The 16,008-nt window shown below is 39.4% G+C and overlaps 2 protein-coding genes across 2 annotated transcripts; both read right to left on the reverse strand.

The window, feature by feature from the left end:
• LOC146706941 (N-acetyllactosaminide beta-1,3-N-acetylglucosaminyltransferase 2-like) lies at positions 1-6,675 on the reverse strand. The gene is made up of 2 exons (XM_085460822.1): positions 6,466-6,675; positions 1-1,847 (listed from the first exon to the last, which is right to left on the reverse strand). The coding sequence occupies exon 2, from the start codon at positions 1,845-1,847 to the stop codon at positions 624-626; it is 1,224 nt and encodes a 407-aa protein (XP_085316948.1). The 5' UTR covers positions 6,466-6,675; the 3' UTR covers positions 1-623.
• A 2,284-nt stretch (positions 6,676-8,959) lies between these two features.
• commd1 (copper metabolism (Murr1) domain containing 1) lies at positions 8,960-15,484 on the reverse strand. Its single transcript, XM_085458244.1, has 3 exons — positions 15,290-15,484; positions 12,141-12,431; positions 8,960-9,468 (listed from the first exon to the last, which is right to left on the reverse strand). Exons 1-3 carry the CDS (start codon positions 15,461-15,463, stop codon positions 9,361-9,363), a joined length of 573 nt encoding a protein of 190 aa, XP_085314370.1. The 5' UTR covers positions 15,464-15,484; the 3' UTR covers positions 8,960-9,360.
• Positions 15,485-16,008: the final 524 nt, after the last annotated feature.

Below are 16,008 nucleotides of genomic sequence, written 5' to 3' on the forward strand. Positions count from 1 at the left end.
TGTATGCCCTTTATACTGTTGACATAAAATATGTTATTTTGTATAAATTTGCTGCATCTTGAGGAAGCATACAAAATTCAGAGACACTGGAATGTTTTAATGATTAAAAAAATGTTGGGGGCAAAGCTTCACAACGAGTCATCTGTGAATGGAACAGACATACATGTCATTAAATGAACAGAAATGATTTTATATATTATTACTAATGCAATTCACTTTTCAACCTTGTAGGCAGGTGCTGATATCAGTACTGTATATAAATCAACATATAGTTATGCATTTTTTTTAAATCAGGAAAATGTACTAACATCATTCATTTTCAGGATGTTCATTTGTACTTCATGTTAGTTCTCAAATCGTTTATTGTGTTTTTAAACATACTGAATGACTCAAATTTTAAAAATGCATCAGATGAGAATCAAATGTCTCTTTCAACATGACTGACAGAGAACACTACAGATTCAGAAAAAAAATGCTCCATATAAAATTAAACAGTAAAATGCAACACATATCCTGTAAATAAAAAGTAGCAACCCTGTTGAACTTTGATTTGAAAAATATAGAATGGAAGGATTGAAAATGACTGACAAACTCAGTATTGCAAACAGCCATTAATAAAGCTTTCACTGGCAGTCCAGCTCGGGTTGGACAATGAAGGGCCAAATTGTTAACATCTCCTGTGGAGTTCGGCTGTGAACCAGCATCAAGTTCCTGTGGATACAAGGATTGTCTTTATACTTCTTTTCAATGTCAAATGTCTTGAAGCCATTGTGCTTCTCAGGAACAAGACCCAGCTTCTTGAGACACATCCCAGTGTATACATCATCAATGGGAAACAGCACTACTTGCTGAGATACATTGTGTAGGCGTACCGCCAACTCCCCAGAGTACAGATATCCTCCACCGCCAGCATAGGGAGGATAGTTACCCACAAACACACTCTCTGGGATAAAGTATTTAAGTTTTTTGTCTCTGTGTGGCCCAGCATTTATTATAACATCGCCTATGAACAAATCCTTGGACTCACCCTCTGGCAGGCCTTCCAGATAGTTAACAATTCTTAAGGTGTTCACAAAGACGTCGTCATCGCCCTTAAGAACAAACCGAGCTTGAGGACAGTGTTTGGTAAACCACTCCAGAAAGAGGACCTCTTTCAGAGTTAGGTTTAAGAAGCTGTCTCTGTAGTCCCATTGAAGTATGTCTTTGTGAAGCTTTGCCTCATGACTCAGTAACTCCTGCAAGTCTGGGAAGTGGTCTGACGACAAGACGTTGCCTAGCAGGAACACTGTTACCACAGTCTGGTTGGCTAAGACTCCTGCTTGTCCCCAAGTTTCACGAATGGTCTGCCGCCTTTCAAAATGAGAGATCAAAGACTTGACAACCAGCAGTAGGAAAGGTTTTTCACTACAAACATGGGGCTGATTTATTAACATAGGGTATGTCCTACAACGCATGTACAAAAGAAAGTCCTGGAATTGCTTTGGTAGGGAGTTGTAGTCAAAGATTTGCCTGGGCACTCTGTAGTCCGGTTCACACGGGTCCAGAGGTCCAGTGTCATTGAGCCAATCTGGCAGTGTGTTGCGTGACGTGCTGGAGAATACAGAGTTAAAGTTGGGGTTGTAAATGAAATCCAAGCGTTGCTGCTCCTTGTTCCAGAAGGTTTCATTCAGTATGTGTTTACTCCAAAACCTCTTGGATGGGATGTGAACTTTGTGATGGCCACTTCTCTTGTGTCCAAGGTTCCATGACACGCTTATCACGACACAGATGAAGACGTTAAGCATCATCATGTAGCAGAAAGCCTTTATTTTATGGCGACATAGAGCCACGCTGCCTCCCCTCTGCATCTAGACATGAGAAAAGATATTCTGTTTTCAAAAAGATAGAGAGAAAAAAACATCTGCAGTGTCATTGCATTACAGGCAAACTTACAACAAAGCCAGGATACAAAGGAGCACTTGGAAACATGGAGACTATTAAGTTGAGCCTGAAGGCGCGAACAGGAGTAAAACTGAACGAATCTGTGACAGCAGGCCAGTGGCAAGCTTAATTTCCCCTGGTTTTGTTTTAGAACTGTGACTGGCTGCACACAAAGCTCCATTTTCATTCCTAATCCTCGAGGAATGGCCTGCGAACATTTTTCCGCTCATCTTGACAGACAGGAGTCACACATTTTCAATTCAGCAGTGCACATGACACCAATCTGTGTACTGCCTGCTCATAAATAAAATTTACATATGTACCACTTGATGTCACTGTTTCTCTGGTAGTAGTACACCTACAGTATATATTTGGTAGGTTGTGTTTTTCAACTTTTACAAAGCTTATATATGGATATACATGTATTACTCAGACAACTGATCTAACAGTCAATGTTTATGGTTATGCGTGAGTTTTTAATAATAGACTCGAGTAGTAAATAAACCTGCATGCATCTGTGTACGCTCATCACACTGGGAAAACACAAACAAAGAAAAAAACAAAACACCCAACGCACAGTCTGTTAAAGTTCATTTGAAGTCAAACCTGATTTACAGCTTACAGCTAATAATGAGGGTGCAACCTGTCGGGTATGTTCACGTGTGAGCTTAATTATTCACAAACTCCTTTAAGTAAGATAAACTTATTTGATGAATATGGTGAAAATCCAGATCGATCTTACTAATTTGATTGATAATGATGTTATTACTTTAATACTGGTAAAAATAAATAAATTGCAAGCTATTGGAACAATTTGAAAATAGTCCTTTTTCCTGGTGTTTAGGCTTAAAATGCTGTTTTGTAGCTGGTCCGGTCTATAAAGATGCAAAAACTCATTATTCTTTCCTGAACATTCCTCCTCACTAATCTCTTGTAGAGGTGTGGAGCATTGGGCCCCTTCTAACCTTTTTGCTCTTCCCACTTTCATTGTGCAATATTTAGTGCTGCAACAGTACCTATTTTATTTATGTATTATTTAAATACAAGCTTCTCAACCAATAGGCAAAGAGCAAAATGAAAGCATTCCTCATTTCACTAATTATAGACTGCAATCAATATGCTCCTATCTTCAGATCATTTTAATAAAATATACAAAAGGCTTTTATTTGAAAATAAATAAATAAACGTTAAACTGGACAAGATAAGAGACTCTTTAAAAATTCGAATCATTCATCTTACTGTAATGCTGTTTATTTTGCTAAAATTTTACTTTTAAAAGTATAAGTGACACATCGGTGCTATTTTTACCGGAACATCTGCCTCCATTTCACCCTATTCATAGCATCCTGCTCTGCCGCACCAGTCCTCTGTATGTCCTCTTTCAGTACATCCATGAATGCTCTCTGTGGTCTCTCTCCTTTTCTCCTGCCTTGCAGCTCCATATTTAACATCCCTTATTCAATATATCCACTATCACGCCACTGTACGTGTCAAACTTGCCTCTCTAACTTTGTCTCAAATGCCTGGCCTGAGCTGTCCCGCTGATATATTGATTTCTAATATTGTCCTGATCTTTGGATGGCTGACCCTCATCAATCTTCACTTGCTCTACTCCTTACAACTTCCTTGTCAGACCTGTTTCCATCTCATTCAGGTACTTGTATTCTGTCTTGCTTCTAGTGGCTTCATTTTTCCAGCTCAACCTCTCCAACCTAACCTCTGACAGCTCTCTACTCTCACTACAGATCGCCGTGTAAACATCACAGTCTACGGAGTCTACAATGTCTGACCTCATCTGCTACAAAAATTGTAGCTTGGCAGCATCAGACGGTAGTCGGTAGACGGCTTTAGAACGTCTAGTCTGTCCATCACCATAGCAAACAAAAGGGGAAACCATACGGCTGCTCACTGATCATCAACTCTCTCCTTAACAACTTCCTTTAGTTTCATGGTTTGGTTCTGAAGTTGCTACAGCTCTGCACATCACCCTTTCTAATTTTCTTGATTCAGGAACTCCTCAAATTACTCCTTTCATCTTCTCAGTACACTTGCTTTCCGTGTTAGCACATTTCCATTCCTGTCCTTAATCACTTTAACCTGTCTTGGTACATTCTTATTCATACAGGCGAGGAAATCCATCATCATGAAATGAGTGATGAAACACTTCTCCCACTGAAAACGCTACGTCCAGATGAACAGAATCAACTTTTTGGAACACCCCAACCTGTTGCACATCCTTCCCAACCCGATCTCGCTGTCTAAAGAAAATCAATAGTAGTCCTTTTCTTCTTCATTAGTATTCAGTCTCACATCGAACTCAGTATGAGCCTTCTTCTTTACAACCTCTCCCTTTGCTGTGTGCCTAGCGTCCCAATAACCTTTCCACTTACATAGTTTTCCTGACGATCCCATTTTTTTGTTGCTAAACTCTTCCTTTAAATACTTCCCTGTACTTCATTCCGCTACTAAGTCTGTTTGTGCTCTTTCTTCTGTCCAAAGGATAAATACCTTCTTAGCTGCTAATTCAACTGTACTTTCCCAGTCATCAGGTAACTTTTCCCTACCACCCAGAGCCTGTTTCAAGTCTTCCCTGAACTCTGCGCAATATTCTTCTTTCTTCAACTTAATCCTTATATCTGTCTTCATTTCAGACTACCATCTGACCCTGCCAAGCTAAATTTTTCCCTGACACCACCTTGCCGTCTCCTGGTTTTGTGTTAAAAACAATTAAATGCAATTATCTTAATTACAGGGAGTGCAGAATTATTAGGCAAATGAGTATTTTGTCCACATCATCCTCTTCATGCATGTTGTCTTACTCCAAGCTGTATAGGCTCGAAAGCCTACTACCAATTAAGCATATTAGGTGATGTGCATCTCTGTAATGAGAAGGGGTGTGGTCTAATGACATCAACACCTTATATCAGGTGTGCATAATTATTAGGCAACTTCCTTTCCTTTGGCAAAATGGGTCAAAAGAAGGACTTGACAGGCTCAGAAAAGTCAAAAATAGTGAGATATCTTGCAGAGGGATGCAGCAGTCTCAAAATTGCAAAGCTTCTGAAGCGTGATCATCGAACAATCAAGCGTTTCATTCAAAATAGTCAACAGGGTCGCAAGAAGCGTGTGGAAAAACCAAGGCGCAAAATAACTGCCCATGAACTGAGAAAAGTCAAGCGTGCAGCTGCCAAGATGCCACTTGCCACCAGTTTGGCCATATTTCAGAGCTGCAACATCACTGGAGTGCCCAAAAGCACAAGGTGTGCAATACTCAGAGACATGGCCAAGGGAAGAAAGGCTGAAAGACGACCACCACTGAACAAGACACACAAGCTGAAACGTCAAGACTGGGCCAAGAAATATCTCAAGACTGGTTTTTCTAAGGTTTTATGGACTGATGAAATGAGAGTGAGTCTTGATGGGCCAGATGGATGGGCCCGTGGCTGGATTGGTAAAGGGCAGAGAGCTCCAGTCCCACTCAGACGCCAGCAAGGTGGAGGTGGAGTACTGGTTTGGGCTGGTATCATCAAAGATGAGCTTGTGGGGCCTTTTCGGGTTGAGGATGGAGTCAAGCTCAACTCCCAGTCCTACTGCCAGTTTCTGGAAGACACCTTCTTCAAGCAGTGGTACAGGAAGAAGTCTGCATCCTTCAAGAAAAACATGATTTTCATGCAGGACAATGCTCCATCACACGCGTCCAAGTACTCCACAGCGTGGCTGGCAAGAAAGGGTATAAAAGAAGAAAAACTAATGACATGGCCTCCTTGTTCACCTGATCTGAACCCCATTGAGAACCTGTGGTCCATCATCAAATGTGAGATTTACAAGGAGGGAAAACAGTACACCTCTCTGAACAGTGTCTGGGAGGCTGTGGTTGCTGCTGCACGCAATGTTGATGGTGAACAGATCAAAACACTGACAGAATCCATGGATGGCAGGCTTTTGAGTGTCCTTGCAAAGAAAGGTGGCTATATTGGTCGCTGATTTGTTTTTGTTTTGTTTTTGAATGTCAGAAATGTATATTTGTGAATGTGGAGATGTTATATTGGTTTCACTGGTAAAAATAAATAATTGAAATGGGTATATATTTGTTTTTTGTTAAGTTGCCTAATAATTATGCACAGTAATAGTCACCTGCACACACAGATATCCCCCTAAAACTAAAAACTACTTCCAAAAACATTCAGCTTTGATATTAATGAGCTTTTTGGGTTCATTGAGAACATGGTTGTTGTTCAATAATAAAATTATTCCTCAAAAATTCAACTTGCCTAATAATTCTGCACTCCCTGTAGAACTTGTGATCTGTTGAGAATGACCATAATGTGCAAATTGTTAAACACATCTGTCCACCTATGTTTTATAGGATCACTGCTCGAGAAAAACAAAAATGCAAAAACAAAAAGAAAACAAAAGTTCACGACACTTTTATTTTAATTCCTACTTTTAGACCGCAGACATTCACTTGAAGAGCGCACAGCTGTCCTTTCATGTCGCATAAGACTGGAAATTTCTGGCAGCTATTTAAATTAGTAACACACATACCTTTCAGATTCGCTCTATCTATAGCTCTGATCATCAGGCTACTACTTCGGCACCTGCACCTTCCTCATCCTGCGGAGGGAACGCGTTTTAGACACCTCGGCGTTCCAGAATCCCCTTTAAAATGTGCGAATCGGACGCTTCGTAAATTATCAGAGATGATCAAACCTCGCAAATATCTCCTTTGTACCATCCTCAACAAGGCTAATACTAGAAGCGTCCGTCCTTCCTGTGTGTTGCGGGTAGTGACTCCTCCCTAATTTCAAGAGCGTGCTCAAGAGGCTGGATAGAGGCTTCGGGCTCAACAGACTATCCGGCAGTTCAGTTAGTACTTAAAATGTTTCAGAGCCGGGAATATGAGAGAAATTTGCATTTGGGAAATGTGGATGGAAACAAAAGTGTATGCAAATCAAAAATCAAACAAGTTTAGGCCGTGCTTACCCTCGACAAAAGATTTGATTCACCACTGGTTGTTGGTTGCTGTTCTGAGCCCAAGTCTGGCAAAACAGACATTATATATATATATATATATATATATATATATATATATATATATAAAATCTTTGTTTTGGCCATCTCTATCTTTGGTTTAGGGATCCCCGAGACATTTTAGAAAGAATCTTCCAAAATACTATATACAGTATGAATTGCTTTAAAGCTACTTTATACTGTTATAATGTCATGTCAGTCAAAAAACCAGACTATTTCACCTGTTCACATTTATTATCAGGATAATAACCACCTGGTAAAAATCATTCTCCAGGCCACTTCATGTTTTTTCTTTGTTTGTTTTAAACATACTAAGTTGGACTTTTAGTAGTCTTACTAGCCTTTCTCCAAACTATGGATTGTCTAGAGATGGTTGCTGTGAAAATGTGAATGCTAGCTTTTTGGTGTTACTGCAGTTAAAAACACAATAATTACATCTGAAGATTAAGGACTGATGCAAGATGAAGAATCAAGTTAAGACTTCTTTTATGCTGTCTCAGATCCATCCTACAGAACTACATGAGGTGCAGCAGCAACAGTAGTATAATGTCAAGAACACTGTTTAGGACTAAATGAAAGGTCAAAAGACATCAGAGAAGTATAATGATTTAATGTTACATGTATTAACCATCTTTGAAGATGTAAGGTCTCCAGGTTTACATTTAAATATGTATAAAACTATATTAAGTACTGTACCAAAGGTTGAATTGCAGAATGACGTTGTTATTTTAAACACACCAAATGAAACGAACAGTCTTTTCTCCTTATCCCTGCATTAAGATTTGTATTATTGTATTACAGTTTTGATGTGCCACTGGAAATCAAGCACTGACATTCTGAAGGTTTTTTTCCTCTTAAGAGTTAATGAAACACCAAGAATGTATGGGGCTGAAGTTTATTACCACTGCCTTAAAGTAACCTAAACTTCTTTTATTTGCTTGAGGAAAAAAAAAAATTGTGCAGTGCTTATCTGTTTAACAGACTTCCCCCTTTACCTTTGGACTGTTCTGTGCTTATCTAACATCATATGATAAGAGTCTGATTACTATCCGTGTGTGTGTGTGTGTGTGTGTATATATATATATATTAGTCTTTGTTCTTCAAGCTTGGGTCCTCTACCAGAGGCCTGGGAGCTCAGGGGTCACTGCACCTAGTGCTCCGATTACCACTGGGACCACTGTTATCTTCACCTTCCATATCTTCTCTGAGACCCTGGTACTTCTCCAGCTTCTCATGTTCCTTCTTCCTGATGTTGCTGTCGTTCGGTATCGCTACATCCATCACTACGGCCGTCTTCCTTTGCTTGTCTACCACTACTATGTCCAGTTGGTTACCCACCACCATTTATGTCCGTCTGTACCTGGAAGTCCCACAGATGTTCCTGTACACTATGCCGCCCACTAGATTATGGTGTTCCATGTATACCCTGCCTGCTAGCATCTTGCACCCTGCTGTTATGTGCTGGATTGTCTCTGGGGCATCTTTACACAGCCTGCACCTGGGGTCTTGCCTGGTGTGATAGACCCCAGCCTCTATTGATCTTGTGCTCAGAGCTTGTTCTTGTGCTGCCATGATTAGTGCCTCTGTGCCGTCTTTCAGTCCAGCTTTGTCCGGTCACTGGTAGGATACACCCCATGTAATTTATTTTACATGAATTAAAAATCTACTTTAGTCATTTTAACTGAAGATGTCACGATTAGCATTAGTTATGATTTTTTAGCTAATTACTGTTTGGGAAATATGTTCCTTGCTACCAGATACAGTTAGCATGTTCATACAAACAACTGAATGTAATAATACCCTAATTTGATACCTGAATCTGGCTAATGAAATTTGCACATTTCTGATTTAGTTTTGTCAGGCTGTAGACAGTTGAAAGAGTTTCCAATTATTACTTCACATGTAGTTTAAACACAGTTTTATCCAACACTATGGCCATGAAGGTGATGCTGAAGGAGATAGAGATTAAAAAAAATATTAATAGTAAAAAACAAACAAAAAAAACAACTTAATCTTTCTGTCCCTTTTAATAATAATAAAAAAAACAATTACACGTGGGATACTTCTTATTTAGTTTTACAATATCTACAATTATATTGTAATACATTGCTTTTGTTCACTTTAGTTTCATCGCATTTCTTATTTCTCATAATCCCAGAATCCCAAAGCTTTGCAAACTATATTGCAAAAAGAGGAATAGTTCTTCTTTAATGACCACTTATTCTCAGAGGACGACCACAAGTATTATCTACTAGAATTGATAGTGGTGTGTATATCTGTACACGTACACACCACTTTCATTTCTGATAAATCTGTGAGCAAGTGGAAAAACTTTGCCTCAACACAGCACTCTTAGTCACAGTTATCTTTCTGTCTCTGCTGTTTGAGATAAACTTTCAGGAAGTACTTTCAGGTACTGTGAACAATTCTGTCGATGCTCTCCTGGATGTCAGCCATCTTCTTCAACACTTGATTGACTTTGGTTTCATCAAACTCCAGACACACAAACTCTGAGTCCTGAGAAAGACAAAAGAACAGAGGTGTTAGAGGCCAGTGAACGGATTGAACATAATGGGTCAGCAACTAACGATATTTCCAAAAAGAATTTAAATATTATTTTCCAAAACAATGATTCAGTCTACTTCTTAATCAATAAATAATTACTGAAGGAAGCAATATAATATTCCCTGCGCATCATTCAGTGATTGCGGATAAAAATAGAAAAACTTTGGTTTAATTCCTAGTGTGAAGCTGAAGAAAAACAGGGGATTCTGCAGTGATGATGGGCATCCTATCATTAGGCCTTTTCTGGGATTCAAGACTTGAAAGACACCTTAGCAATTCATTTCACCAGTTACCAGTCTCCTCCACCTTCTTCCTCAGCCTTTGAGCTTTTATTAGCTACATTTAAATTGACTTGAATGGGGCAATAATACTGCTGAACAGTAGTTCAGTGGCATTGTGCACATTGAGAGTATGTGCTGCTCTGGTCTGCCGATCTGCTTTCTCTGAGCTAAGGAACCTGCAGAAAAAAATACACCAAAAAGAATAGACTCCTCAGTGTCAGCAGCTGCTCAGCGGTACAGCACATTAAGTCATCTTAAACTATGTTTCATTCTGTATCCAAAATATATGAAAAACAGTCATGCAGGCTTTGGCATTTACACCATGGTTGACTGAGCCACTTCCTGTCAGGTCATTATGCATTCTAAATCAGACAGCAAGTCATAGGAAATGACACCAGCATCAACTCTACACATTAATATCAGCTTTGTATGGTGCTAAAGCAATTATTTGACTGCAGTCTGTACATCCATGAGGACATATAGCATACCTAGTTTGGTTCCAAATGTGACAAGAACTAGAACTACAAGGGTACTTCATGATAAAACAGTAATAGTTCTTGCAGGTAGAAGAATCATAGCTGCACGTAAAAATGCAGCTGCATGTATATACTGCATTATATACATGCAGTATATAATGTATATGTTGCAGAAACTCAGAGGACCAGAAATCCTGGTAGTCTGGACATTGCTGATTACACACACACACACACACACACACACACACACACGGTCATGTGGGCTCATAGCAACGTAAATGTGATTTCCTATGACTTTTACTGACAAATGGATTTCTTCACAAAGCAACAACAGCTTAAATCAATCAGAGGCAAAAAAAATCAAGGCCATAGACATGATCCAACTTTTAAATTCTTTACAGTCTCTTTATGTAGAGGTAGAAGTGCCTGTGGCAGTATAGATTTGGGGATTTTTTTTCTATTATTACAATATTGAATTGTTTAAAAAGCAAATATCCAACAGTGATCCAAAATTTAAAGAAGGCAATGCTCCTTCTCCTAAATCTGAATATACATTTGAATACACTACAAAGGTAAGCTAATATTACCACTTTTACAGAACTTTTTTTCAGCTCTAAAACTGTTCAGGGCACAGAGTAAATTTAAACCTCTCATGGGACTGAGGCTCACTAAAGTACGGCCACACTGAAACCTGCTCTTTCAGCTGTAGTTAATTAGACAGAATGACACCACCATGAGGTTAGTTCCATAATGGCCTCTCCGTTTCACCCCAAAGGTTACAGAACCAGTTATGGAATGGATATCAGTCAAATCATAAATGGGTACTTAGAGTTGATGTTGCATAACAGTAAATGACAAAGCTATTGCTGTCAAACTCTACTGGACAGAGTATAGTTACCTCCCACCCATATCGAAAGGCCAAAACAATTCATGACTCTCCCCTGGCTTTATGATGTGTAAATGCGCTTACATGTCCATTTGAACTGCTAGCAATAAACTCATAAATGTGTGGAGTGCTGCAGTAAAGAAGCGGTGCGGTGGTTAGTACCATACCCCACAACAAGAAGTTCCTGGGTTTGAATCCAGTCTAGAGTCTTTCTGTGTGGCGTCTGAGACTCAGTATACCTATATTTATATCTCTAATGATTTCAGGCTACTAAAGGCATCTTAATAGTGTTTCAGTCCTTTGTAACATATTATAGCCCTCACTTTTCCCCTTGAGCTAATGTAATTTTCAAAATATGATCATTTGTGCTCCAGCTCTGCTTTGAGAAAATACTGTCAAACATCCACAAACTCAAATCCTGAAGCATAATTAATCGGCATATATAAAATTTTTGGTCTTTCTAATGTGATTGTATGTCTTGATGCATGAAACCAGCCCACTAGGGATACATCTTTCACCATCTTACAATGCTGTGATTGCAGCCAATCTCCAACTCTCTGTAAATGGTACTCATGGCCATTGATCAGTGGGCTTTGATCAGTGGTCATGAGAATTTGCACAATTACGATGAAGGAACTGTCCTTCCGGGCTGGTTTCAGTCATTATGCAAATGTACTGTTTATAAGGTTGGGGAAACCTGCAGTCAGCTGAGACTGAAGAAGTCACCTGGATGAGTGACGAAACGTTTCTCCCACTGAAAACGCTACGTCCAGATGAACAGAATAAACTTTTGGAGATAATGGGATTGTACTATTAGAAAAGTCATTTAGGATACTTTATAGTTTTAATTATGGTGGCACATTTATTTTTAACAAAAATGAAAACAGGCGAACGTAAATTAGCACCTCACTACATCCTTGGAAGCTAAGAATGATAGTTTGCGTCAAAGAAAAAAAAAAAGAAACTGGAACTATAGCTTACTTGTCCTGTTCTGCCGAGCTCGAGCTCCACCAGGGCGACTGGGCCGCTGTGAGCTGTTCCCCGTCTGCTGGCTGCAGCCTGGAGATCCACTCTCCAGGAAAGGCCCCTGAGGCTGGGCTCCCAGCGGCTATGAGCCACCAAACTTTCCTTAACTCGAACTCGTTGGCTCTTCCAGAAACGAGAGAGTGCAGCGGCCTGTTCAGCGCTCAAGCCACCACCACCTTGTTTCTTGGTCTTAGCTGTGAGGAAGGCCTCCAGCTGGGCATGGTCCATGTCTGCTGTGGCGATGGACTGAGAGATGCAGAAAAGAGGACGATGAAATTCAACAAACCTGGAGCTCTAATGTCTTGTAATCATATCGCTACAGCAGTGTCGTGTGGTGACTTTTATGAAAAGGCAAGCAGTTTACTTTAATACTTATATAATACTACTAATATTGATAAATACTTTGCTTCATTTTAAGACTTTTTAAGGACCGGTTTATTTTTTATTATGACTTGATATAAAATTAGAACTTAAAGAGTGTGTACTTTCTTTTTACCTTTACTGTTTCCAAAACAAGAAGTATTTTCCCCATGACATTTATTTGGAAGCCTCATGTAACCAAAGTGGGTGCATTTTAACTGGACAGTGTATTCGGTCTTTCTATACATTCAGACAGTCTGTACTTTTGACATTTGTATTTTCCCTGTTTGGGCAAATCTGCCCCGAAAAATACCTTTCACAGGCACTTCATTTGTTTCCAAAAAAACCCCAACTCCTCCACAACAAAAAAAAAAATATATATTTTGGGCATTGTAGGTACTGAGTAGGATATTCATGTTAGTGCTGCCCCCTATTGACAAAAGAGAAGAACCAGTGGAAAAATTACAAACCAGTAAATGGTTTGTCACCCTTACCTTAAACATTACAAAAATAATAATAATACATTTTAAATGTTTTAAATTCTTTCAAATTTAAGACAGTCCAGTCAGGATTTAGCTATTTTATCTGAAAACAATGTGTTAAGCTGTTATTTAATGGAATATTTCTGCCTAGCATGGAGTAAAAACATTAAATGTATTTAAAGACACTAGTCAAACAAAAATCCATTGATAAAAACATAGAAGGAAAAGGAGGAAAAGAAAAAAGAAAGAGTGACATAATAACATTTAAAGTTATAAGTAGTAAGTCTGTTTAAACAGCATTTTTATGAGATTTTTTGAGATATTTTATCACGGCTGTTACAGTGGCTTGCAAACTTGAATTTTTCCACATTTTGTCACATTACAGCCACAAACATGAATCAATTTTATTGGAATTCCACAGGAAAGACCAACACAAAGTGGTGCACACTTGAGAAGTGGAACGAAAATCATACATGATTCCAAACATTGTTTACAAATAAATAACTGCAAAGTGGGGTGTGCGTAATTATTCAGCCCCCTGAGTCAATACTTTGTAGAACCACCTTTTGCTGCAATTACAGCTGCCAGTCTTTTAGGGTCTGTCTCTACCAGCTTTACACATCTACAGACTGTTCTCTAGGTTCTGTCTGTCAGTATAACAAGAAGTCGGCCATCTTGGATACAACTTTTGTTTTTTCAATAGGAAGAGGGCCATGTGACACATCAAACTTATTGGTAATGTCACAAGAAAAACAATGGTGTGCTTGGTTTCAACGTAACTTTATTCTTTGAGTTATTTACAAGTTTCTCTTTGTTCACAGCCATTGACATGTTGAAGAGGTTAACACATGAAGAGCGGATTGAAATTGTGTTGATATCTGGTGAACGCAGTAACCGAGTCATTGCAGCAGATTTCAATGCAAGACACCCTACGAGACCACCCGTCTCCCATGCTACAGTTAGCAAACTGCTTGCTAACTTTCGTGAAACTGGTTCAGTGTTGGATTTGCCAAAATGTGGATGCAAGAAAAATGTCACTAATGAAGTAACATCAGTGGCTGTCCCAGCTTCATTCAGCAAGAGCCCACAGTGTAGCACTCGCCGCATGTCACTGGAGAGTGGCATTAGTCGAACATCCCTTCGGCGGATATTAGCTACTCACAGATGGCACCCTTACAAACTCCAGCTACTGCAGCATCTCAACGAGGATGACCCAGATCGGCACACAGAATTTGCAGAATGGGCAAAACACAAATAGGAACAGGACCCTCAGTTCACGCAGAAGATTTTGTTCAGTGATGAGGCAAACTTTTATGTGAATGGTGAAGTTTTAACAAACAAAACACCGCTATTGGTCTGATACTAACCCACATTGGATGGATCCCTCCAAGACTGTTGGAGCAACAAAAGTGATGGTTTCAAGTTACGTTGAAACCAAGCACACCATTGTTTTTCTTGTGACATTACCAATAGGTTTGATGTGTCACATGACCCTCTTCCTATTGAAAAAACAAAAGTTGTATCCAAGATGGCCAACTTCTAAATGTCCACCATGGTCACTACCCATCTTGAGGAGTTTGCCCCCTCACATATACTAATGTGTCACATTAGTATATATTGCGCTTTTACTAGTCCCTAAGGACCCCAAAGCGCTTTACATATCCAAATTGGAAATTATTTTTTTATGATTATTCTTTTTCACCCATTCACGCACACATTCACACACTAAGGAGCTGACATCCCCTACCCCCAACATAGGTTAGCCTTATGTTGCCTTGTACATAAAAGAATAATTTCCAATTTCTTCCTGGCAATGAGGCAAGCAACCCATTTGACTCAATCATTGCTTCACTTGTACTGGAAGCAACCCAAGGCCAAAGTACTGAAATAGCAGAAACTACAGAAAGCTGACTTTAAATGCTGGGAGTCCAAACATGGCGACACTCATCCATAAAAAGAAAGACAGTTCATTTGACAGATGTGTTCATGAAGACTTCTTCGTTCGGCCGCTCTTTTAAGAGAGAAACATTCGGACAATGTTCTGAGTTGCGTTTTAACAGATATTCTCACGGTGCCTCTCATTAATGTGTGTTTGTTTGCGTGTTGTGCATTTCTGCATGGGCACAAGCATGCACTATCACGCAGACGCAACCCTTTCTCCTAAACTGAAGTGAATATTAGTGAAAAGAGCAGAATTGCTTGGTCTCGACTGCCACTTCAGCATCAGGATCATCAGTAGTGCAGGGTGCCGTGTTGCATTACCTTTAAAAGGCCTTTCATTTTGTCGTGCAAAGCTGTGAACTCGTCTGGCGACATCTCGGGGTAGAGCTCGCTTTTCAGCAGCTCCTCTGTGATCTCGCTGTTGTTGTAATATACTTTCTGTGCGATTCCATTTAACAAGCTGCTCAGAGACTTCATCGCGTCTACTTCCGCCATGTTTGCTCTTGTGGTCACATGAATTGCAGTACAACACGGCATTGTGGGACTTGTAGTTGCAGATTCCGACGGCAGCGCTTGACATGTATCGTTTCATCCAAGCCTCCTAAAGCGAACATCAGAAACTTTGCTAGACAAATTGTGAAAAATCATTTGCAGTTACAAGGCCAATTTACCAGATAAAATGAAGCAATTGATTTATGTTAAAACGAGCAACATGCTGAGTTTTATCAGATGTTTTGACAGTGCGCATTAGTGTGGATTTGAAAAGATTTCTACATTTGTGTGTGCATAAGCACAAATAGGAGTATTATGCACATATGAACATAGTCGTGCACATATGAGCCCATGTTCACTGAGAAGGGAAAAAGGTGAAACAGGCATGCTTATGTAATATATACCAAACTAAAGTTAAACTAGTAACTACAGACAATATGTCTAAAAGAAAGGAACAAAGACTGGAGAAGAATTTCAGAAAGCAACAAGGAGCTAGAAAGGGTGTCAGCAAAAGAAGGGACAAATCTACAGTTAGTTAGAAAAGAAGA

This window comes from Copadichromis virginalis, linkage group LG6 (genome assembly GCF_057382275.1).
Source record: "Copadichromis virginalis isolate Kocher_CV1m ecotype Utaka linkage group LG6, C_Virginalis_male_GT1.1, whole genome shotgun sequence".
Taxonomy (NCBI): domain Eukaryota; kingdom Metazoa; phylum Chordata; class Actinopteri; order Cichliformes; family Cichlidae; genus Copadichromis; species Copadichromis virginalis.